Below are 25234 nucleotides of genomic sequence, written 5' to 3' on the forward strand. Positions count from 1 at the left end.
CAATGCGTGTGCAATTTGTAAGGGCGCGGTGACAGACCTATTTCATTTAAAGGTTATAATCCCTTGTGCATCATGACGTCCTTTTTACTTCGATGTCTCAACAGCGTGATGGAGATCGCGTGACGCGAGGGTTCTGCCTTTGTAGTGAGGGTTGTAAGTTGAGGCCCAGGAGGAGAGAGGAGGCGCCTAGACCCCCCATGTGGAGTGACGTCAGCCGCTAATTATTATGAATGGGGGCGGGTGTGCATTTGGAGGACGTCCCCTGTTCATGATTATTAATGATGGGGGCTGTTCGATGTGGAGTGACGTCACCTGCTCATGATCATTGAGGGGATTTTCATTCGCTCATGATTATTAATGAGGGGCAGGTCCATTTGAAGGACGTAACCTGTTCATGATTCAATCTTGACTTAAAGGTTTCGTGACTGCAGGAATTAATATTCTTTGGGTCTTTCGGTAAAGTCACGGAGAAAGGTTCAACCTTTTCCTGATGACGACCACTTGTGTTGCGATCGAAACGTCGTAGTTTTTTGTTATTTTCTTTGAACCTATCTACGTGACTTTACCGAAAGCCCCAAAGAATACTGTTCATGATTATTAATGGGGGGCTGGTTGACGTGGAGTGACGTCACGCGCGTTACACACTGACATTATTGGGTAACGATAGTAGTACATTCTCAAGACCTAAATGTGACTTTCTGGCCAGAAACCTCGGGGGGGGGGGGGGGGGTGCATTGACATCATCGCCTTACAGGGGGTGTACGTTGAGGAGAGCACATGGCTGGCAAGATATAAAATAAATGGTTATATTATTGTTGCTGCCATCGACCACGCTAAACATGGCTTCAAGGCCTGAAGGAATGTGCCTTCAAGACGACTACCACAAGCAACTGTTACATGAAGGGTGACTTCAACAGCCACCACACAAAATGGGGCTACTCAGAAAATGAAGAAGCCAGAGAGAAAACTCGAGGAATGGTCTTCGGCACGAGGTGCATCACTAAACCTACTGTGGGCTATAGATTTGGTTCGGCGCGCGCCATTGTTTTCGAGCCAAGTCTAATTCGGGGGGTTCAATTGTCGTGGGGGTACCCAACGCAGAAGATCCCTGGGGTTTGATATTCCACGAAGCTCGTGGCCAACCCTAAATCGCATCCACTGCACAAACCATGGCAGATGCGCAAATGGCAAATAAAAAACCACTGCAGTATGCGACTGTGGTCATCCAGAACAGACCATACGAGGTATAACGGACGCAATGTCCCGGGATCCACAAATAGGAAGGAGACATCACAGCGATGATGATGATACACTCCGCTGGCTCCTAACGCCGGTTATCTGGGCTTGAGCACCTGAATTGTGAAATTGCAGTTGTTGCTCTGTCTACATCGGCCGTACAAAAGAAGAACAATGGATGGGGTCAGTGATAAGACCTTTATTGGATACGTCACCGTTTGTCACGAAATAACAAAAACCGTCCAAGATGCACTGCAGGTAAACGCACCTTGCTGTTCTTTATTGCTGAGTTTTTAGAAATTACAAGCAGTTCTTTTCGGAATAACGCTGCAGGCCATAGATACCGCCACACACGCACACATTTGATCGACTGAGCACTCGGGCAACTTTTACGTGAACGCGCGTGTAATGTTCTGCGTGTTAAATCTCGTTTATTACACAGGACATCTCAAACAGGAGCACAATACACGCATACCCGAGCCAACATTAAGAACATTTTAACACGAAGATTCAAGTTTATCTTAACATTAGTAATGAGCGATGGAGTCGTAATTTAATTGGTGGTGTGATAATAAGGCGCTGTTTTTATACGTATTTTCTCTTCAAAATTGCATTTCCGGAAAATGTTAACTCTCAGCAAAATGTGGTGGCAAGGTTCGTATTCTGCTGCGGGTCATACACAATCACCGTGCAGATTACATCGTGCAGGCTATCAGAAGACAAAGGCCAGAGACTAGCTGCCTATTATTGCCTGTCTTGGGGGCTATCCGCCTCAACATTCGCACGAGCCAAGGTCACGCGCTATCATTTCCTCATTACTTTGCAGCGTTGTAGTGCATGTCATAAACGTGCCGTCGGTGAAAAGCGACGCTCCTCAACGAAATTGTGCAATCAACATTTGGTGATTAATTCGACAAAAGGACGGTACAAATGGCGTAAAAAAACCACCAAATCTTTAAATATTTGATAATCACCGCAGCAACCAACATTTCTTATCACGCCACGTTGCTAGTGTTCAACACATCAAACTAGCCAGAGGCATTGGCCTAACGGGCCACGCCTTTGCTGAGCGGACCGAGACGGCTACCTTGTTGACAAACATGCCATTGTTGACAAACATGCCATTGGGAAAACATATTGGGGGGAGGGGGGGATATAATTGACCGACAGCTGAAATGTTATTTATTATCTGATGAATGACCATGCCCCCTTGTCTACTTGTTTATACGCGTTCAAGGTTGTCGAGGTTTCCGTGACCAGGCTACGAGGGTTATGGCTGAACTTCTGGGTTGGTTTAGGTTAAGAGGATGTGAAGTCAGGGTTAGATATACGGTTCAGTCAAGGGAACAGTGGACAAAAGTGGGGTGAAGAATGAATTCACAACGACAAATAATGTCTTGAACAATATTCAATAGACTCACATTATGAGTCTATTGAATAGAACTCACCTGACAAGAATGTTACATATCAACACGCTCTTTCGTTAAATTCTACCAAGAGGCAAATACATTGCATAGGTGTGGTACCGATTCGGGTGCAGTTACCATGAACATTTAAAAACCAAGTAGACTCTTATAGTGAAACGCTATACGAGCAGAGAGGCTTCTGTTTGGGCTTTAGGCAGTGCCACTGTAGAGGAACCTTTTACTAAACATGTATTCGAGAAACTCGCAATTCATGGCTTTCTATACACATGAACAATTGGTGAACACAAGTAAAACTGATTTGATATTAAATGCGTTGCATTGTCTTATGCGACCTTTGGAGTACAAATGTGTCCTGCATGCTCCCTGCACCCAAGTACCACGTGATATTGTTACCCTGTGGCCTGACTCTCCTATATCCCAACTAAAACCCACAGGAACCTAATATGCAGAACTGTTAAGCCCCAACTGTACAGAATGTAGTTAGTTAATGCATGGTACTTGAAGGTCATTTCATTGGGAGTAACGACACATCGGTTAATATAAACTTGTACGCACAATCCTTTACCAACCCGCACCGACTGTGAAGTATGGTAAAATAACCTCCACAATCCGCACGGTGTGACACGATGCTCATCCAGCAGTGGATTGACAACGGGCTGTTCGTGAATGCTCAAAATGCACCGACGGAATCGTAAGTGTACAAATGTTAATCGATTCTATTTTGGATTGGAATGGTTTCACGCCACTAGAGGCGCTATTATTAACCAGATTGGTAAAATGGGCATTGGCAATTCTAGCTTACATGCTATGCAAGTAGTATCAGTCTCAAGTGTACTGCATGTGTTAACTTATCGCATTTCATATTGGAAATGGTCCATGGTTTGATATTGCAATAGTTTCCAGAGACTATGTATAAGCAGTTTATTTTAATTGTTATGCTATTTGAAGCTTTTCTTACCGAGTAAAGTCAATCAAAGCGTCGAGTCAGATTTCTATGCGAGGATAAGATTTAAAGTTTAATTGATGTCTCAAGCCACGAGTCACGATGCCCGACCCATACAATATGGAAACGTCGTCTTGTGATGGATTTACAAATGCCAATAAAATGCATTAAACAGCTTAAAAAGTGGACCGTGATATACCAGCTAAAGCAACTACTTGATCACAATTACCTACAAATATTCAGTCAAAATATATATTCGTTACAGTAGTTGAATGTTTGTTGTAATTCTCCACGTTTCACTGTTTGCTGGTCTTTGTGAGCTGGTTTGTATTTGTTTCTTATCTTACCCTACCTCAATCGGAGCCTCCTTTGTGAAAGGGGCATTCATATTGATAATTTGGGGAGAAAACGGAAAATTCCACCAAAATGTGAATCAGACCCTTTCTATCCTACGTGAACACTCACTTTATTATAAATAGATTGACCGAATGCACAAATCTAAGCTTTATTAACTTTCAAGTAACACTGCGCATTGTTAATGGTAAAATCCCTTATATCAACACCGGGCGAGCAAAATTCCATAAAGCTTTACACTCCAGCAGCTGTAGCCGTAGTGTTTCTGCCATCACTTAGCCAGTGGATATACAAAGAGGCCTAAGACAACTTGTTTTTTTTACATGCATTACCTTACACCTGTCCGCAGCAGCTATCAGTAGCGATTTCGCCACGGGAAAAATTAAATGTGGCGAGAGCGGGGCAGCTAAATTACTCCGACACAGGGTGTGCGTGGACCCAGATGGCGCTCGGCAAGGCCCCAGGCACACGGATGAAGACGGTGACACCAACGGCGAAACCAACAACGGCAAAAACCAGTGCAAGGGGGGGGGGGGGCACAAGAGACCCTCCAGGGGGGAAGTTGGTGAAGGCAGAAGAACTACAACCGTAGACAGCCAATCAATGGCTTAGGTTTGTGTGAGACGTGTGTGTGTGTGGGGGTTTGAGGAGGGATGGGAGCGGTAGAGAAGAATCAGTAGAAATCTGAACACAACTTCTGGAAAATGGATGGTGACCAATTACTGTTTTGCAACAAACCTCCCTACAGGGGAGGGCTGCGATTCCTGATGAGAGGAAGAAGGGAACAAGACGATACATTGCTTCCAAAAGGAATGCTGGAGATAGCAACATGGAATCTGAGAAGCAAATGTCCCAGCAAAGCTGTGAAATATCGCAGGGAAAATGAAAAAAATGAGATTAAATGTCTGGGGGAAAAAAGTGCATCTGTGAAAAGCGAGCAGTGGGGTTCACGTCCAAGGGTTTTTAATGTTTCCATGCAATCGGTGAGGGACGTAAAAGGATGGATAGGAATCAGTGTGCAGCATCCATTAAGCGTTGGCTGACACATCAGTCAAACAGATCCTCATCAAGAAAAGTGCAAGACCCCAGGACATAACCATCATTCCGGCATATGCATCATGTCGGCAGAAAGTATGGTATGAAAATCTACGTTAAGGAGACAATGACGATGTGTTTAGACAAAAAGTATCTCCTGCCAAGATGCACATGTCAGGGGAACAGCTGGAGCAAGTGCCAACATTGGAATACGACCAGAAAATTGGAACAAGACCGGTTAAAAAAAGAATCGCATATCCAGGACTGGTTTTGAAAATGGCCGAGGGGTAGTTACAGATCGGACACAAAACGAGAAAAAAATTTGGATGAGGAAATGAAACGCTTTAGGTTTTCAAAGTTGTGAGATAAGCACCCATGAACACCGTGGAAGGACGAGATAAATAGACTGAATGCGTTTGGTTTTAACGAATGTATGTAAGTTGAACTTCTTTTGCACCATATGTAGCCAAGCGTGCTAATCAGAGATGCACTCGTTGTGCTCGTTACACACTGCACAATGTAATGAGCGAGTTGGCGTGACGGAATAAGAATGCGCCAAGAGAGAACGGCGACATGGGGGAATGACTGGGAATTATGATGAAAAGTGGGGGGGGGGGGGGGGGCAAATGAATGAATTAATGTACGTATACTGAACTTCATTCACACCGTACGTAGCAAGCCGTGCTAATCGGAGGTGCGGGGAAAGGACAGCGAATGAAGGACATGTCCCAAAAAGGTCAGCTGCAGCAGTGACGATGATCGGTCTGCAAGGGATAGCGGAAGGGAAGAGGAAGGAAACGGATTGGTTGGTGGGATAATGTTGAGCAGTCGGACTCGACACTCCGTGAGAGCCGCGGAAGGTTATACAAGATGAAGGGCATCTGTCATGGGACATCAGCCCTCGCTTATCACGAGGTGGGCAGATATCAAAGCCAGCGAGGATGCTAGTACCTGTCTCCATGTGAATCTTTAACAGCAGAGCAGACCGTTCATAGAGCTGGGGATCCCGGCAGTGATTATTCTCGCCATTGAGTCAGTAAGCACCAGTTCGATACCTGATACAGCCGCACAGTAATCCTGGCACCGAGTTACCAAAGCGCAGTATTTTGAAATAAAAATGGATGTTGAAGAGAAGTCTGTTGCAGCATTCCCAAGAGCAGCTAATTGTGTCCTATCATTGTTGCTCGCATTTCAAATTCGAGCCTCGCCTGCAATAGAGCTGTATAAAATCTGTACCCTACTTAGCCTCGGTGTACTCGGAAAACTGCATTCTAATTGGCACTCACCCAGCAAAATAAAGGACACTGGGAGGTGACCAATCTTTACCGGCCATGGTGGTATATGCCCGTAATTCAGCAACACGGCGATGGGGTTGGTGGATCATACAGAGATGGATGGAATCATCACGTGAGACATTCGCCACCTGGAATAAAATATGCCTGCGGACTGCAGTATAACAGATACGTTTCCGACCGTGCTTGTGGAATTTGCGCGTTATCCATCGCGTGCCCTGGCTTTCCACGCACACCGATTTCCTCTCGCATGCAAACAAAAACTCAACCAGAAAGGTTACCAACCATCCCAAGCAGAGACTTCTCCTTAAAAATAGTCCTGAGGATTTTCTCGGCGAATGAAGCATCGTGAAAACTGCAGGTCACGGGGGCGGCCTCTCTTCAGGCTTGAGCTTCCCGAACGGAGGCCGAAGCCGACCAGGGCCGGCCACGAGAACCCTCCCCTCCCCTCCCTCCCTCCTCACGGAGCCCAGGAGTTGCGCCCCTCGCTGGTCCTCGCCGCCACCCGGAGCTGCCCGCCCGTCTTCCCCGCGCCGCCGCCGGCGCGTCTCCCCAGCGACGGCTCGGAGGCCGGGTCGGGTCGCGACCCCGAAAGGTCGCTGCGGGAGCCGGACAGGCGCGCCAGGTTGGGCTGCGATGAGGAGAGGGCCGAGGCGTCCGTCGCGCGAGCGCGGGCCGCCGTGGGCGCGCGGTGCCGGGTGGGCTGGGCTCGCGGTGGCGCGTGGGACACGCGCTCGGCCCTGACGAAGAGGCCGTAGCCCGGGTTGCAGTGGAAGTAGGGGCGGCCGTGCACCGAGCCGTCGTTTCTGCCTGCGGATGCCACGCAAAGACACAAACGACAAAGATGTCCCGTGTAGCCTTAAAAAACTGTTGGGGCAAGTGCTGTCAGCATGCACCTGTGAAGGCCGGCACGGCACACGAGGGGGTGGGGGGTTGCCAGCGCCACGCCCGGCCGCCTTTGTCTCCCTAGTGGCGATGTTTACACACTGCACCAGGTACTCATTTGAGGCTGAGTTGACCTACGGGAGGCCCAGGACCGGTTCAGATAATCGCCAATGGTGTTGGCCATGAGCGGGAATCGAACTCGGGTCACCAGGTTCGTAGCGCAGCGCCAACCACTACACTACCGCTCCCCACTGTATCTGTATCTTTGATACTGTATCTGTATCTTTGATACAGACACACACACAAGCACACGCATATCACACATACATGCACATTCATACACCATAACAACAGCGGTCATTTACCACATTGGCCTTCTCTAGCTTGTGATGTGCCCATTTAGCTTCATATATCTGGCCAAACGGGAGCTGTTTTTGGCATGTGTGGGCTGGACATGTGGGATACATGACAAATCAATGCACCCTCATCTGCCGAATGTCACAGATGATATAACAATGTGCCATTTACCACGGCACCTTCGCTCACATACGCACAATGCGTGAACACTTGCCAACGGGAAATACGTCGAGCGAACATTTCCATAGAATGACCGTTAGTGGCTCCCCACTAAGTGCGATTCAATTTTATCGGGGCTGATAGGCCGAGCCGAGTCCCAATAAGGAGCTTTATAAAACTCGCAACTCTCACAATCATGCAACGCTTAACCAAACGGCCACCCAGCTGTATGCATTGTGATGGAAGATTAAACACAGTTAAAAAAACAACGGGATATTAAAAAACAATGTGTAGAGACACGTGGGTCCTCCATGAGCGGAATCACCACAGCCTAGCGGTGGAATGACCTGAGCATGATATCGATGAGAAGTCAAGGTCTTGAAGCCCCACTGGCTGAAAGATTGCCTTCATATTTTCCCTTCAGGGCAATGTTTTTTCTTTAATGTATTTTTAGAATGACTTTTTGTTATTATGTTTGAGATCGTGTGCTTGTGTGTGATTGTGTATGTACGTTATGTGACTGTGTGTGTGCTTATGGAGGGTGGGGGGTGTTTGTAACTGGTGTAAATGCGTGTGTCTGTATTAGTGGAAGAGCACGTGTGCGCGTGTACATATTTATGGGCGATGTATTATGCGTGCGAGTGTTGTGTGTGTGTGTAAATTCAAATTCATCTTTGTGCCGCAATAAAATTGAGACGACCCCGTTCGCATGCAGGTTATGTCAGTGTCTGCTCAGGACGTATTCCACGTTGCGAGAATGGAGGAGGACGCTCCTGTACATGGTGTGGCCTACGTCTATCCTTCGAGAGCAGTGGTGGGCAACCAAAAAACCAAGAAGAGGCATTTTTTCGAATTCAGTAAAGAAACTCGATCTTTCAAGAACCGCAATGCACGTGGATGCGAGACGGTGGTCCTTAATGAGTACGTCACGAAGCTGTCCCTTAAAGAGCCGCGTGCAGGGTGCTGACTCCTCATCCAGACGAGGGTGCCCGTCACGGCACAGTGCGCCTTCGTCAGATCTGTCGTAACGCGGGCCTAACTCTGCAGGAGGCATTCTACGGCAGCGGTGGAACGAGGACCACTGGTTGACGAAAAGGGCCTTCGTCGCCTTCACGTTGCTGATATTGACAACGACGACGATGATTTATAAGTAGACACTAACACTCAACAGACTGTGCATGCAATCCTCTACACTCCCAGGTCTCTACCGCCTCTCTCTGTGCCTCCCTCGCCCTGCGCCCAGTTACACATTCAGTCCTTTTCCCTTCACATTTCTCCCTTGAAACAACCCCCGTCTCCTCCCTAGACCATCATCCTGCCACCGCTGCTCCCCACGCCCACGGCTATGACCAGGCCTACCAACAACCCCTCCTTGATCACTCCCACCTGTCCCCCTCCGAAATGTCACCATAACTACACCACCGCACTTTATTTTTATTTTCACCAGAATCATCTTATGTACAATTTTGTAATTATTGTACAGCGCCTTGGATTAAGGCGCTGCATAAATCTATATCAGGTAGGATAAAGAGATGAGGCCCATGGCGACACGATGCCACTGCCAAGACCTACCCCTGCCCCCTCGCCACTGCCACCGCCGATCAATTCAAATCGCTGTCGTAAATAATAATACTCGCGACTTTGCGAGTATTAGTAACGCCGCTCCCACACAACCTCAATGACTGGCAACACCTGTTTAGCTTCTTCCACCCGCCACTGGGTGGTCTCGAGTGTCAGGACAACTCCATCTCTGGTCGTGTTCACGGGGAATCTCAAAACAAACTAAGCGGCTTCGTTCATCCACAAACACGATCACATTCACTGGCAGTTGATGAACAAAAAATATATTTCTGGATGTTAATAAAAATTTGATGCTCATAGTGCGCAGTTTTTAGGTTTTGAAGCTGGTAAAATCTATTCATCACTTGTATCGTGACGTATTCTCCAAAAGTCCAAGATAAACCAGTGAATTGAATCCTCCTATGACCTTCCAATTGACATTCTGATTGCAATGAGCAAACAGGTTGATATTTAGAGCTTTCTGTTGGAACAATGACAAGCATTTTTTTTTATTTGTTCACGATTTCCATATGGCAATGAGTAAATACTCGAAACAAAAAAGTCTAAAATTCGCTCATGCTAAAATGATAGTGGGAGAGCTGTTAGCCAGTGGTGGAGATTCCATATTGCTACGGCGAAGGGCCCAGTCTCCGCAAAGCACACATCTCACTGCTGAATTCCCACAAAGTGACATTCATCTTATCTACTCCAGAAGGATGATGGGCAAGTCGACCTTCGAGTAGGATTCAGTCCAGTGCTGTTCCACAGCTCCACCCGATCCTGGACAAACAGTAGGTAAACACGGGAGCGAGTGGTCTACACTCATCTTGCAGTGCTTCGAATATTGTGCTCCCCAACGAGGTACTACACAAGCACAGGCTCTGTGTCCCTGATGGACTGCCTTGGGATGCGAGAGCCGTTCACGCGGCCGCGTCGTTCTCAACTGGTCGACAGCGAGTCTTATTTATTTAGAAATCTGCGAGAACCCCCCGGCGGGGCCAAGCGCTCGTGTCTGGCTTCGCCGACAGCGGCGAGTGGCCTTGGGGAGCTCGGACTTCCGGTGATTTTTCCTGTTCCAAATTACGTTATTGTTGAAAAGAAGAAAAAACGACGCATCCTGACGATATCCCATACTGCCACGATATGAAAATATTAACGAAAGTGCAAACAGAGAGCGCAAATTTCAAGGTTGTTTTTGTGGTTATTTTCTCACTTCTCCTCCATCTTCACTCTCGTTTATTGCCCTTCTCTTTCCTCAGGTGCGTGCGGCGCGCTCACGTGAACTTCCCCAGGAGCTGCGTGCGGCTCACAAGTCGCCGTTCGGCCATCCCCTGCACTACGTCGGCAAGTCCCTAACCCTGTCCACAAGCGCAGAGACCGGCAGCTTCAAAATAAGATGAACTCAGATTGTTACTTCCCTTTCCGTAAACGCAAGTTTTGCACGCATTCCATTACCATCTTGTGACGTTAAATGTGCGTTTTTTTACCGATGCAGAGTATAAAGTCAGCCGCCGTATGAACTATCCTGAGATTGTCCACAATATAACCAGACTCTCATGAATAGCACCGTGGTCAGTGCGACCCAGGAATTGCTCCTGCATGACATTTGCTATCTAAATGTCAAATGCACTGACACTGCAGGACTGGCTGCCTTCGTTTATACAACGTTCAAACACCCCCACAGATGGACGTTGCTAATTAATGAATGGATGGGCAAAAACAAATAAATAAACACTCAGTAATTTCAAGTTACGTAACGCGATAAAGCGGCTATTCTCATGAGACGGAATAATACAAACAATAGTGGTGGGTCAATATAATATCGATTCGTCAAAATGTAATCAATCTTAAGCTCATGATACGAGCATAACATCGCTGCGTACGTTTTTTCTAATTGTAAATGTATGTAATGAGTAAACGTGACCCCTTCAGCCATTAGATTGAAGTATTCCAGCCCTGGTATATATTACATGCACAGTATGTACTGTCAGTAAAGACGAGTACGTATTTAAGTGTGTTTGTATAGTTATTACTCTGTGCTCTTTTGCACTCAATTTAGTTAAAATCGATTGGTCGGTGAATCAATAAGAAATGACACGCGCGGTTTATGGCTGGTTCTGGGTGATCTGTAAGCAGTGCCGGGTGGAGTAGTGGTGGTGCTGGGTGGTGTAGTGGTAGTGCTGGGTGGTGTAGTGGTGGTGCTGAGTGGTGTAGTGGTAGTGCTGGGTGGAGTAGTGGTAGTGCTGGGTGGTGTAGTGGTGGTGCTGGGTGGTGTAGTGGTAGTGCTGGGTGGTGTAGTGGTGGTGCTGGGTGGTGTAGTGGTAGTGCTGGGTGGAGTAGTGGTAGTGCTGGGTGGTGTAGTGGTGGTGCTGGGTGGTGTAGTGGTAGTGCTGGGTGGTGTAGTGGTAGTGCTGGGTGGTGTAGTGGTGGTGCTGGGTGGTGTAGTGGTAGTGCTGGGTGGTGTAGTGGTAGTGCTGGGTGGTGTAGTGGTAGTGCTGGGTGGTGTAGTGGTAGTGCTGGGTAGTGTAGTGGTAGTGCTGGGTGGTGTAGTGGTAGTGCAGGGTGGTGTAGTGGTAGTGCTGGGTGTTGTAGTGGTAGTGCTGGGTGGTGTAGTGGTAGTGCTGGGTGGTGTAGTGGTAGTGCTGGGTAGTGTAGTGGTAGTGCTGGGTGGTGTAGTGGTAGTGCTGGGTGGTGTAGTGGTAGTGCTGGGTGGTGTAGTGGTAGTGCTGGGTGGTGTAGTGGTAGTGCTGGGTGTTGTAGTGGTAGTGCTAGGTGGTGTAGTGGTAGTGCTGGGTGGTGTAGTGGTAGTGCTGGGTGTTGTAGTGGTAGTGCTGGGTGGTGTAGTGGTAGTGCTGGGTGGTGTAGTGGTAGTGCTGGGTGGTGTAGTGGTAGTGCTGGGTGGTGTAGTGGTAGTGCTGGGTGGTGTAGTGGTAGTGCAGGGTGGTGTAGTGGTAGTGCTGTGTGGTGTAGTGGTAGTGCTGGGTGGTGTAGTGGTAGTGCTGGGTGGTGTAGCGGTGGTGCTGGGTGGTGTAGTGGTAGTGCTGAGTGGTGTAGTGGTAGTGCTGGGTGTTGTAGTGGTGGTGCTGGGTGGTGTAGTGGTAGTGCTGGGTGTTGTAGTGGTAGTGCTGGGTGTTGTAGTGGTAGTGCTGGGTGGTGTAGTGGTGGTGCTGGGTGGTGTAGTGGTAGTGCCAGGTGGTGTAGTGGTAGTGCCGGGTGGTGTAGTGGTAGTGCCGGGTGATGTAGTGGTAGTGCCGGGTGGTGTAGTGGTAGTGCTGGGTGTTGTAGTGGTGGTGCTGGGTGGTGTAGTGGTAGTGCTGGGTAGTGTAGTGGTAGTGCTGGGTGGTGTAGTGGTAGTGCAGGGTGGTGTAGTGGTAGTGCTGGGTGGTGTAGTGGTAGTGCCGGGTGGTGTAGTGGTAGTGCTGGGTGGTGTAGTGGTAGTGCCGGGTGGTGTAGTGGTAGTGCTGGGTGGTGTAGTGGTAGTGCCGGGTGGTGTAGTGGTAGTGCCAGGTGGTGTAGTGGTAGTGCAGGGTGGTGTAGTGGTAGTGCCGGGTGGTGTAGTGGTAGTGCCGGGTGGTGTAGTGGTAGTGCCGGGTGGTGTGGTGGTAGTGCCGGGTGGTGTAGTGGTAGTGCCGGGTGGTGTAGTGGTAGTGCTGGGTGGTGTAGTGGTAGTGCTGGGTGGTGTAGTGGTAGTGCTGGGTGGTATAGTGGTAGTGCTGGGTGGTGTAGTGGTAGTGCTGGGTGGTGTAGTGGTGGTGTAGTGGTGGTGCTGGGTGGTGTAGTGGTAGTGCTGGGTGGTGTAGTGGTAGTGCTGGGTGGTGTAGTGGTAGTGTTGGGTGGTGTAGTGGTAGTGCTGGGTGATGTAGTGGTAGTGCTGGGTGGTGTAGTGGTGGTGCTGGGTGGTGTAGTGGTAGTGGTAGTGCTGGGTGTTTAGTGGTAGTGCTGGGTGGTGTAGTGGTAGTGCTGAGTGGTGTAGTGGTAGTGCTGGGTGTTGTAGTGGTGGTGCTGGGTGTTGTAGTGGTGGTGCTGGGTGGTGTAGTGGTGGTGCTGGGTGGTGTAGTGGTAGTGCTGGGTGTTGTAGTGGTGGTGCTGGGTGGTGTAGTGGTGGTGCTGGGTGGTGTAGTGGTAGTGCTGGGTGTTGTAGTGCTGGGTGGTGTAGTGGTAGTGCTGGGTGGTGTAGTGGTAGTGCTGGGTGGTGTAGTGGTAGTGCTGGGTGGTGTAGTGGTAGTGCTGAGTGGTGTAGTGGTAGTGCTGGGTGTTGTAGTGGTGGTGCTGGGTGTTGTAGTGGTGGTGCTGGGTGGTGTAGTGGTGGTGCTGGGTGGTGTAGTGGTAGTGCTGGGTGTTGTAGTGGTGGTGCTGGGTGGTGTAGTGGTGGTGCTGGGTGGTGTAGTGGTAGTGCTGGGTGTTGTAGTGCTGGGTGGTGTAGTGGTAGTGCTGGGTGGTGTAGTGGTAGTGCTGGGTGGTGTAGTGGTAGTGCTGGGTGGTGTAGTAGTAGTGCTGGGTGGTGTAGTGGTGGTGCTGGGTGGTGTAGTGGTGGTGCTGGGTGGTGTAGTGGTGGTGCTGGGTGGTGTAGTGGTAGTGCTGGGTGGTGTAGTGGTAGTGCTGGGTGGTGTAGTGGTAGTGCTGGGTGGTGTAGTGGTAGTGCTGGGTGGTGTAGTGGTAGTGCTGGGTGGTGTAGTGCTGGTGCTGGGTGGTGTAGTGGTAGTGCTGGGTGGTGTAGTGGTAGAGCTGGGTGGTGTAGTGGTAGAGCTGGGTGGTGTAGTGGTAGTGCTGGGTGGTGTAGTGGTAGAGCTGGGTGGTGTAGTGGTAGTGCTGGGTGGTGTAGTGCTGGTGCTGGGTGGTGTAGTGGTGGTGCTGGGTGGTGTAGTGGTAGTGCTGGGTGGTGTAGTGGTAGTGCTGGGTGGTGTAGTGGTAGTGCTGGGTGGTGTAGTGGTGGTGCTGGGTGGTGTAGTGGTGGTGCTGGGTGGTGTAGTGGTGGTGCTGGGTGGTGTAGTGGTAGTGCTGGGTGGTGTAGTGGTAGTGCTGGGTGGTGTAGTGGTAGTGCTGGGTGGTGTAGTGGTAGTGCTGGGTGGTGTAGTGGTAGTGCTGGGTGGTGTAGTGCTGGTGCTGGGTGGTGTAGTGGTAGTGCTGGGTGGTGTAGTGGTAGAGCTGGGTGGTGTAGTGGTAGAGCTGGGTGGTGTAGTGGTAGTGCTGGGTGGTGTAGTGGTAGAGCTGGGTGGTGTAGTGGTAGTGCTGGGTGGTGTAGTGCTGGTGCTGGGTGGTGTAGTGGTAGTGCTGGGTGTAGTGGTAGTGCTGGGTGGTGTAGTGGTAGTGCTGGGTGGTGTAGTGCTGGTGCTGGGTGGTGTAGTGGTAGTGCTGGGTGGTGTAGTGGTAGAGCTGGGTGGTGTAGTGGTAGTGCTGGGTGGTGTAGTGGTAGAGCTGGGTGGTGTAGTGGTAGTGCTGGGTGGTGTAGTGGTAGTGCTGGGTGTAGTGGTAGAGCTGGGTGGTGTAGTGGTAGTGCTGGGTGGTGTAGTGGTAGTGCTGGGTGGTGTAGTGGTAGAGCTGGGTGGTGTAGTGGTAGTGCTGGGTGGTGTAGTGGTAGTGCTGGGTGTAGTGGTAGAGCTGGGTGGTGTAGTGGTAGTGCTGGGTGGTGTAGTGGTAGTGCTGGGTGGTGTAGTGCTGGTGCTGGGTGGTGTAGTGGTAGTGCTGGGTGGTGTAGTGCTGGTGCTGGGTGGTGTAGTGGTAGTGCTGGGTGTAGTGGTAGAGCTGGGTGGTGTAGTGGTAGAGCTGGGTGGTGTAGTGGTAGTGCTGGGTGGTGTAGTGGTAGAGCTGGGTGGTGTAGTGCTGGTGCTGGGTGGTGTAGTGGTAGTGCTGGGTGGTGTAGTGGTAGAGCTGGGTGGTGTAGTGGTAGTGCTGGGTGGTGTAGTGGTAGAGCTGGGTGGTGTAGTGGTAGTGCTGGGTGGTGTAGTGGTAGTGCTGGGTGGTGTAGTGGTAGAGCTGGGTGGTGTAGTGGTAGTGCTGGGTGGTGTAGTGGTAGTGCTGGGTGGTGTAGTGGTAGTGCTGGGTGGTGTAGTGGTAGTGCTGGGTGTAGTGGTAGTGCTGGGTGGTGTAGTGGTAGTGCTGGGTGTAGTGGTAGAGCTGGGTGGTGTAGTGGTAGTGCTGGGTGGTGTAGTGCTGGTGCTGGGTGGTGTAGTGGTAGTGCTGGGTGGTGTAGTGGTAGAGCTGGGTGGTGTAGTGGTAGTGCTGGGTGGTGTAGTGGTAGTGCTGGGTGGTGTAGTGGTGGTGCTGGGTGGTGTAGTGGTAGTGCTGGGTGGTGTAGTGGTAGAGCTGGGTGGTGTAGTGGTAGTGCTGGGTGGTGTAGTGGTAGTGCTGGGTGGTGTAGTGGTAGTGCTGGGTGGTACTGTGTAACTGACTAATGGTGTAGAAAGTAGGTTAACTTTGAGGCATTACCCCTGCAAAGGTCACCTGAAGCATCACTCTGATCTGGATTCAGCGAACTTGAGATCGCATTCGCACAACGTCCTTTTATAGCCAGAGCGCGGCGCCCCATGCCGAGACCATCCGCCCCGCTATCCGCCGCGTGAGTTACGCGCAGATGGATGGATTCCTGGGAGTTGAACCGAGGACCCCGGCGGTGCGCGCTCCGCTCTTGACAGACGAATTAGACCCCCCCGGGAGCCACCAAGCCACCTCGAAGGTTCGCGGTTTTTTTCTTCTTTTGCAACTTTCGCATATAAAGTTTCATCCATATTTCCCAGAGTAATTACATGTCAAGCTATACGCTCGCTCGCCCGCCCTCTCAGTGTGTGTTGATTACAAGTTAGTCGAATTGGAATTTCGTTAAACTAATTGCGTGTAGCACTTCTTTAATCATTATTTTTGCTTTCGACTATAATTGCGGTAAAAAAAAATAAAGTGTCAGGCAGTTATTTCGGAAACTATCAAGTTAAACTGGGGAGGGGGCGGGAAACAATTAAGATTAATGCGCACGTTTAAGATACGAGCGAACATGTGCACACGCATGCCTGCACGCGAAGCACAACGCCGCACAAGACAAAGATCCCCATTATAGCCTGAACAGACTTTTGGGGCAAGTGCCGTTAGCGAGCGCCTATTAATCCCGGCACGGTAGAGGCCAGCACTATATTTGTATATATTGCACGAGGTACTCATTTGAGGCTGAGTCGGCCTGGGGGAGGCCCAATGACTGGTTCAGATAATCGTCACTATTGCTGGCCGTGAACTCGGGCCGCCGGGTTCGTGGGGCCGCCGGGTTCGTGGTGCCGCGCGCAACACTCCCCCACTTTGTTTAGCCGAACAGCCAGTAAGGGGCCAGTGTTGTTTGCGAGTGCCCATGAGGCCCACACAGCACACAGGTAAGCGGTGTGGCATGCAACGCACCCGGCAGTCTCTGTCCCTCCAGTGCAAGTGCGGATGAGCACAATGCAAATATGAACTCAATTTTAAGTTGAACTGTAAAAAAAACATCAATAATAGTGAACGTGGCCTGGGGTTTGAGCCACGGCCACGAGACCATGAACACGGTTGTCCACGTACGGTGTGAAAGAAGTTCAACGTACGCACGTACGTACATAACGGCACACTGTGCAGATCACCCTGCCGCCAATGTTGTGTTTAACATACAAAGAGGGAGGACGGCGTGACGGGAGCTGTGGTGACCGGGAGTGTTACGTGGCGAGCAGGCACCATTGCAGAAGCGTCTGCAACAACAAAGCGGCCCGTGGGGCGCCTTGCACGTGCAAGAGCGGCCAACAAGCGGCGCACAGCCTAAGGCCACAAAATTCACCTATTTTTTAAATCTAGATTTGAAGTTTTTGTGACTGCAGGAATCCATACTTTTTGGTTCTTTCGGTAAAGTCACGTAGATACAAAATACATTAAATTACGACGTTTCGGGTGCAATACAAGCGTCCGTCATCAGGTGGAAACAACCTTTTGCCCACTTCAGCAAATTGTTTATTGCTGTGGTTGTTTCCACCTAATGACGGGCACTTGTGTTGCGCCTGAAACGTCGTGATTTAATTTATTTTGTACCTACGTGACTTTACCGAAAGAACCAAAGAGTATGGATTCCTGTTTTTTCTTTCATCAGTCACTTGAACACAGTGTACGAGCACAGCACCCATAATGTCGTAAATCTCATCGGATCTCGCAGCCTAAGCAGGGTCAGCCTGAATAGCACTCAGGATACGTTACAAAATCACTATCCTGTGCCACCGAGCCGTCTCTCAAGGGGTCTTCCTCCCCCCTCATACTGCTCCTCCACCCTTCCCACACCACTGACTACAGCAAACAAGAGCACATCCAATAGCCGTCGTGGCTGAGCGGCGTTTTTCTGTAGCTGCCACCTGGAACTCGTTCCCACTGTACACACGCAGCAGATTCTAAGCATCCTCCACCTTCAAGCAGCAGCTCAAGGCTCTCACGCGTCCAGGCTCTCACCCGTCCAAGCCCTCACCTATCTAGGCTAGCAAAGGAGAGACTTTTCTCTCTGGCTCCCCCTTCCCGAGCTCTCCATCTAACATTGCGTCCGATTAAGATGGGCGACGACCATGCTTACATAACAGGTGTTAGAAGCTTCTGTGGGGCTGTGTGCTTGATGGGCAGTGCAGAATAATTAATTGTGGGACTGTACTTCTATGCTTCCATGTCTGTCTTCCCTGCCCTTCACCATCCCACGCTGACCAATATGGTCAAATAACCCCCACGATCCAAACGGCATGGGGAGGCCCTCATCCAGCAGTGGATTAAAAAAGGGCCTGCACATAGACTTTAAGATGTATTGATATCCAGAGACCAAACACGCCGACACACATTATCATCAGCTCCAAAGCGCTTTGTAACATAAACTCCGGAGTAAATTGGCTATCACCGGGTCAGTGAATACAATTCATCCGAGCAGTCGGCAGCCAAGTCGTCTAGATTGCATTGAGGTCCGGGGCAATTGGGGCTTCAATTTGGACCAAACTCTGCACTGGCTGGCTTTGGGAGTGGATGCTGATATGACCGGGGTGGCGGAAAATGAAATGGGAGACGGAAGAATGAGATTAACACGAAGCTTAACTAAAGGTCTTGACATGTCATACATTCTGGTGAGCAACGGCAATGGAGATTTCAACATTCCATATTCAAAAGCTCAGTTGTTTCTTTTTTCGGTATTAATTATTTAGCCCTTGCCACCCTTTTCACAAGTGTGCAACTGCATGCAAGCGCGTACGCACGAAGGTGCTTGTATATGCACTTGTGTGGATCAATCGTGTGGCAGTGAGCGCAATGAGCGAAGAACCGACCGACCTGGGTTTGATTTCCAACATCGGCAGCCGGTGGTTATCTAAAACGGTCCTGGGCTTTCCCTATGTCGAATCGGCTTTTAGGAAGTATATGGGGCAGTGTGCAAACATCAACACTGGGGAGATACAGACGGCGGGGCGTGGTGCTGTCCACAGCACCTCCTTGTGCACAGCACTGTAGCTCTGCAGCCTTTGAAGGCCACACACGGGGCGATCTTTGTGAATAAACCTCGCGCGCGTGTCGAAGCGCGTCACGCTCACCTGCGGGCAGGTCCAGCTCCACCCCGACCCAGGTCCCCGGCGCGAACTCCGCGCTGCCCAGGAAGCGCACCGTGCCGGTCTGCAGCTCGCTGCGGTCGACGCTCACCGCCACCCCCACCGCCAGCCAAGGCGGGAGCTCCTCCTCCTCTTCCTTCTCCTCCTCCTCGCCCACCTGGCTCACACCGCCGAGACTGCGCCCGTCCCGCCACGGACCCTCGCCATCACTGGCCAGCGAGGCCGGCGGTCGCGCCCGGCCCTCCCCCTCGGCGGCACCAAGCGGCGGCGCTTTGCTGGGCGCCGCCGCCCGTCCCGCCTCGGATCCCCCGCGAGGCGTGGGCGACACGCCGTCCGAGGGGTCGCCGCCCCCGGAGTCCGCGTCCGAGTCGGAGGCCTCCGGCTCGACGCAGGACAGGAGCTCCTCCAGGCTGTCCGCGCTCGAGTTGCGGCGCTTGAGCGCGGGCGCGGCGAGCCTCTCCGCCTCGCGCTCCCGATCGCTCCTCGCGCTCGCCGCCTCCCCACGCTTCTCCTCGGCCGTCGACGGTCCCCTCTTTGAGGCGGGCGTCCCGGTGCCTGGCGCCGCCATGCCGTCCTCCTTGACGATGGTCGAGAAGGAGGCGAGCGAGGAGGGCCTCACCTTTTCGATCTTGAACGACGCCAGTCCCGGGAATGCTGCTTTGGTGGGACCGGTGGGTGCTGTGGTGGGCACGGTGGGTGCTGTGGTGGGCACGGTGGGTGCTGTGGTGGGCACGGTGGGTGCTGTGGTGGGCACGGTGGGTGCTGTGGTGGGCACGGTGGGTGCTGTGGTGGGCACGGTGGGTGCTGTGGTGGGCACGGTGGGTGCTGTGGTGGGCCTGGTAGGAGCTGTGGTGGGCACGGTGGGTGCTGTGGCGGGCACGGTGGGTGCTGTGGTGGGCACGGTGGGTGCTGTGGTGGGCACGGTGGGTGCTGTGGTGGGCCTGGTAGGAGCTGTGGTGGGCACGGTGGGTGCTGTGGTGGGCCTGGTAGGAGCTGTGGTGGGCACGGTGGGTGCTGTGGCGGGCACGGTGGGTGCTGTGGTGGGCCTGGTAGGAGCTGTGGTGGGCACAGTGGGTGCTGTGGTGAGCCTGGTAGGAGCTGTGGTGGGCACGATGGGTGCTGTGGCGGGCACGGTGGGTGCTGTGGTGGGCACGGTGGGTGCTGTGGTGTGCACGGTGGGTGCTGTGGCGGGCCTGGTAGGAGTTGTGATGGGCACAGTGGGTGCTGTGGCGGGACCGGTGGGTGTTGTGGTGGGCACGGTGGGTGCTGTGGTGGGCACGGTGGGTGCTGTGGTGGGCCTGATAGGAGCTGTGGCGGTCACGGTGGGTGCTGTGGCGGGCACGGTGGGTGCTGTGGTGGGCACGGTGGGTGCTGTGGCGGACACGGTGGGTGCTGTGGTGGGCACGGTGGGGGCCGTCTTCTGACTCAGGGTGGTGACAGAGTGTTTCGAAGGGTCCTGCTCACTCATCCCTTTAGTCACCTCAGATTTTGACGTCATCTTGGTTGGCGCAATGGCCGACTGAACATTTGCCGAGGGTCTCGTCAGCATTGCAACTGGAAGGGATCCGTTTGCCCTCTGCGGGACATCGGCAGCTGCTGCGGTTTCTGCGTGCGCGCCGCCTTCAATCCGCTCCGCCGCTCGCGACGGTGGGGATTTTGCCGCGACCTCTACCGGCGACGGTGCCGCCCGTGCCGCGGGCGCGCCCAAGCCTGCCGGAGCAGCCTTCGCCCCCGCGGGCGCAGCGCCTTCCCGTGCCGCCATCGCCGCCGCAGCGGAGACGCGGGCGGGCGGCGCAGGCTCCGGGTTTGGCTTCGCCGCCGAGCGCTCAGGCACCGTTGCGGCCGTCGCGGGCTTCCGAGCGCCGAGGGCGCTCGCGGGCCCGACGTCTGCCGCCGCCCCTGCGATTGTCGCTCCGGCAGGCGGCGGAGTCACCGCCGCGCGTGCTACCGTGGTCAATTCCGACCGAGCGACGGACGAAGGATGCGGGGACGCCACCGGTGCGGTCGACTGCACGGGAAACGCTGACAACGACGAATGTGCTGCAGCAACCTCTGCAGCTGCAGATGGTGATTTAGCGGCCTCTGCTGTTTCTAACAATGCTTTAGCAGCCTCTGACATTAGTGATTGTGTTTTAGCAGCCTCTGATACTACCGATTGCGTTTTAGCAGCCTCTGCTGTTACCGGTAAAGATGCGTCTGCTCCTGATAATGCCGAGGGATATTTCTCTACCTTTGCTTTGACCGACGGAGGCCCATGTGCCTCGACATCTACCGCCCGGGGTTTAAACCCCTGCGACGTGAGCGTCGAAGCTGGCGCTGCAGCTGGTGGGCAGGGAGGATCATCGGGCGTTCCCGACCGTACCTGAGACGTTGCCGTCGCTACAGGCGGGGCGTGAATTTCCATCTCTGGTGCCTTCTTCACCACCAATGTCACATCTGGTGTTACTGATGCGGGCTTCATAATTACCTCTGGCATTACTGATGGACCCTCATCCACATCTCTTCTTACTACTGGAGCCTTAACTACCCCTCTTGTTACTAATGGAGCCTTAACTACCTCTGGGGCTTTAACTACCTCCGCCGTCACTGTTGGAGGCTTAACTATCGCTGGTGTTGCCGAGGGCCCCTGAGGCGCTGCCAGGGTGATGGACGGCGCCCCTCCTCTGTATTGCGGCACTTTGGACGGCAGCGGAACGAGCCCTGCGCCGGCCGGCTTGGGCGAGGACACCGATGTGGCCGGCCTCGGCTTCGAGGCCCCCGACGTGGCCGGCCGCGCCAGAGTTGGGGGGGTGGCGCCGCCGGCGGCCGCCGGGACCTCAGGGTGCAGCGGCAGCCGGTCTCTGCTCCCGCTGAGGGCGCCCAGGCGGGAGGAGGTGCGCTCCTCTTTGGCGATCTGTCGGGGAACACGGACGAGAGGACTTGAAGCCGACCAGCGGCCGAGGGGAAGCCTCGCACGCCACTCGATCTGCAGAGCGGTCTCACGCGCGGAAGCGAATCGTGACGCACAGCGGATTAATGGGACAAATCGAAAGCCAGCATGTGGCATCGCAATTCACGTCATGCACAACGCGATTATGAATACAATTAGAATTTATCTTTCATTTAAATGCAACCGCAGCTCGAGATGCTGTACAAAAACCTTACGCACGTGATTTGTTTATTTTGTATCGCGGCAGTCGGTTAGAGGCAAAAGGGAAGAAGGAGGTGCGTGAGGCTGGACTGAAACGATTGCAGAGAGTTGGGAGCACGGATATCTGGGGGAAGGAAATTCCAGACTATGGCGGCAGCAGAGGAAAATGAGTAGATCTCGAACTCAACTAAGGTTGACTGGGGGACTCCGACAGAAAACCGGGGAGGATTGTGCACGGAGAGGAATGAAAGGAGAGCGGTAAGAATGTTTTGTAACTAAAAAAACTCCAGCTATTTTTTGGAAATTGAATTCACATGAATCATAGTGACACTGCTGAAACACACTGGACGTGCACTGCTCAATGCCACGTTCATATCGGCCCGTGGTCGTAGCTGCAGCTTTGCTCAGGTCTGGCTTCTGGATCTCATGGGCCAGCTGAAAGCCGTGGTTACCTTGAGCTTAAGCTGGGCACTGATTCGTCGTGGTGGCAGTGAGCGCTCAACTCTGATGTCATCCCGTCCATGATGCCCATAAACCAAACATTCAGATTATGGCTTTATGATGACGATGATGGGTCTGTTCGTAATAAAAATAGGAATATTTATGTGGATAGTGATAATTAATAATAGTATCTGGTGTACTGATGATTGCATGAATGACAATTGTGAGGCCACTGAAGTTAATGGTACGAAGCCATAGCTGACAGGATGGGCAATAATAATGGAATTATGACAGTGATAAAACCAATATAATGTATCTAAACAATAATAAAGATGAGGTTAGTTCTCCAGACTATCTGGCACAATGAAGTCCCTAACAAACCCTTCAACTTCAACCATTCAAAGCGTGGTCACACTACAATGCCAAAACCTTCACAATGCCAGCAACAGTATCAGCATTGGCTAATCCACTGCTGGATGAAGGCCTCCCCAGACTGTCACCTCTCATAATCCTGTGGTTCTGTAACAATCCATCTCTGACCCTGCGCGTGGTGTTTGTGTGTTAGGCACACGGAGCTACGGTGCGGGGTCTCTCAGCTTGTTATGGTCGGACAGACGAGCTGCAATTGAGAGGCAACAATGACAATGCCTAGCGATCAAGTTAGAGCTACGCCACCGATATCTACCGCTCCTTGGATTGAACACTGCGTAAGCAATGGCTCCATACGTTGTAGACGAGAGTATTCCGAGATTGAATAGTTTCTATTGAGGTTAGTGGGAGACACGTAGTCTGCCACTAAAAAAATAAAAAAATTATCGAATTTCTCCACATTATTTTAGCAGGCTATCTATATGGCTTGATCAACCTGTACATGTACAAAAACACGTCTACAACAGCAACACGTAACAACAGAGCTTAGAACGCCTCTGCTCCTGAGCTGGTGGCTATCACGAGGCTGTATTGTGGGATACGCACAATGCATGCGATGTCCTCTTGGCGTGCAAGGCATGCTGGGATTCTTTCGAAGCTTTGACGATGACGAAGACTCAATTTTACGTAAAAATAATCTATTGTTTCCAACATCTACACACGTTTCGTCTCACTGTTGCATTGAAAATGCTTGAATGGTGCCATAGTTTATGCAAAGTCGTCACGTCCATAACAGGCTCTTGAGCAACCTTTTGAGTATTTAACAAAGTTGTACGCAATGAATGAGACCCATTTAACTTCAGTTTTGCATGACACAGTTGTTTGCTTGCCAAGGCTCAAGCCGGGCGGTAGTGGCTATGCACGTGGCCTGCCATCCAGCACTGTGGAGGCGAGGGTTGGCGGATCACCCCACGAATGTTGCAAAACTCGTTTCCCGTGTGTGTCAAGGAGGAGCGATACCCTGGCTTGCCATGAGAAGGCAGTACAACAAGTGGACTAATCGCCATATTTTTACATCTGTACGGGGATAGAGTGTTGCCCTCTCACATGCTCCGGTTTCCTGCCTCATCATTAATTTTTTGAAAATATCTTAAAATAAAAACCCAATGCAGGACCCTGCTGTAAAAGAGGACTGCAACTCAGTGTGGCTTTGCTGGATAGATAAGTAAATTCAATTTTAACAATTATTATTACAGCGAAAATTTGGAGGAAGTGGAGCAATTTGATCTTGAAACTGAATTTCCAGGTCGATACATGGGATATGAAATATGATAGAAGGAGCCATCCCGGCTAATCGTTGACGGAGCAATTCGCGTTTCATTTCGGATGTGCATTGTTCATAACCGGTCGGAACATCTTTGAAAGTTTTACTGAAATTGAAGGTACACGTACATGAGACTGCAGTGGAGAGATGTTAACTACCTCGCCTGCTATACAGGAGGTCATGGGTACGATCCCGACTCTGACGCCTGCATGAGTGTGCATGTTCTCCACGTGGTCGCGTGGAATTTTCTCCAGATCCTCCGGTTTTCCCCTCCACATTTAGAAATATAGGTTGAGAGTATTTGGCTGCTATAAATTTCCGCACGGTAAGTCACCTTGTTGAGTTGTCATTTGTGATAGCCAGGTCTCTTATGAAAAAGAGCTATATAATTCAGTGGTGGAACAAGCGCAAAAATTATAAAAGAGAATTGTGCACATGGCCTCGTGGGTCATGGGCATTGAACAAGTAGAATGGAGAACATGAGTACTGGACTCTAACTGGATAGAGTGTGAAGGAGCGGGAGAGTGGGGACCTTTTTCAGATGATAGCCACGCTCACGGAGAGCTACGAAGCAAAACACCGCAGCAGGGCGTGCGGAACGTTTCCTTGCCGAGAGCTGAATAGGATGTAGGCGTTGGCACGGGTGATTATCCTTCTGATATTAGGAAGCCGCCGGAGCTATGCACGTTTAAATCTACATTGAAAACTAACTTCTTTGGAACTGAATCTTGACTTAAAGCTTTCGTGACTGCAGGAATTCATATTATTTGGGTATTACGGTAAAGTCACGGAGATAGGTTAAACAAAAGGGTTCAAACATTTTTTTTTTACCTATCTTTACCGAAAAGACCCAAATAATATTCTTGAGAACTGCTTTTTGTGTTTAGTTTGTTGTCCTTCCCCCGCACCTGTGATGAGCACGGTGGGCTACGCACGGTGGCGGAAGAAGTTCAACATACGTACGTACAGCCTGGCAGCCACCAACTGTCAATATTCCAAGTCTCCCAATGAAGCTACCAAACTGAATAACGGCGCACCCCTATGCAGTGCGATCGCACACGCAACTTCCCCAAACAAAACGCATCGCCACTCGGCACACGGTAATTTCTCTTCATCTGTTGCTCCCAGGGTGCGATTCGCCGAATTCGCGTGGGGGCGG

At 51.5% G+C, this 25234-nt stretch overlaps 1 protein-coding gene across 1 annotated transcript in view; it reads right to left on the minus strand.

Moving 5' to 3' along the window:
• Positions 1 to 1429: 1429 nt before the first annotated feature.
• Positions 1430 to 25234, minus strand: part of LOC144938454 (kinesin-like protein KIF13A) — a 136377-nt gene continuing 112572 nt past the window's right edge. Inside the window, exons 38-39 of the mRNA XM_078866272.1 lie at positions 18797 to 21704; positions 1430 to 7097 (exon numbers count right to left, since the gene is read on the minus strand). Of these exons, the coding sequence (XP_078722398.1) occupies positions 6748 to 7097; positions 18797 to 21704 (3258 nt within the window). The 3' untranslated portion in view covers positions 1430 to 6747. The remainder of the gene's footprint in view (positions 7098 to 18796; positions 21705 to 25234) is intronic.

This window comes from Lampetra fluviatilis, chromosome 22 (assembly GCF_964198595.1).
Source record: "Lampetra fluviatilis chromosome 22, kcLamFluv1.1, whole genome shotgun sequence".
In the NCBI taxonomy this organism is placed as follows: domain Eukaryota; kingdom Metazoa; phylum Chordata; class Hyperoartia; order Petromyzontiformes; family Petromyzontidae; genus Lampetra; species Lampetra fluviatilis.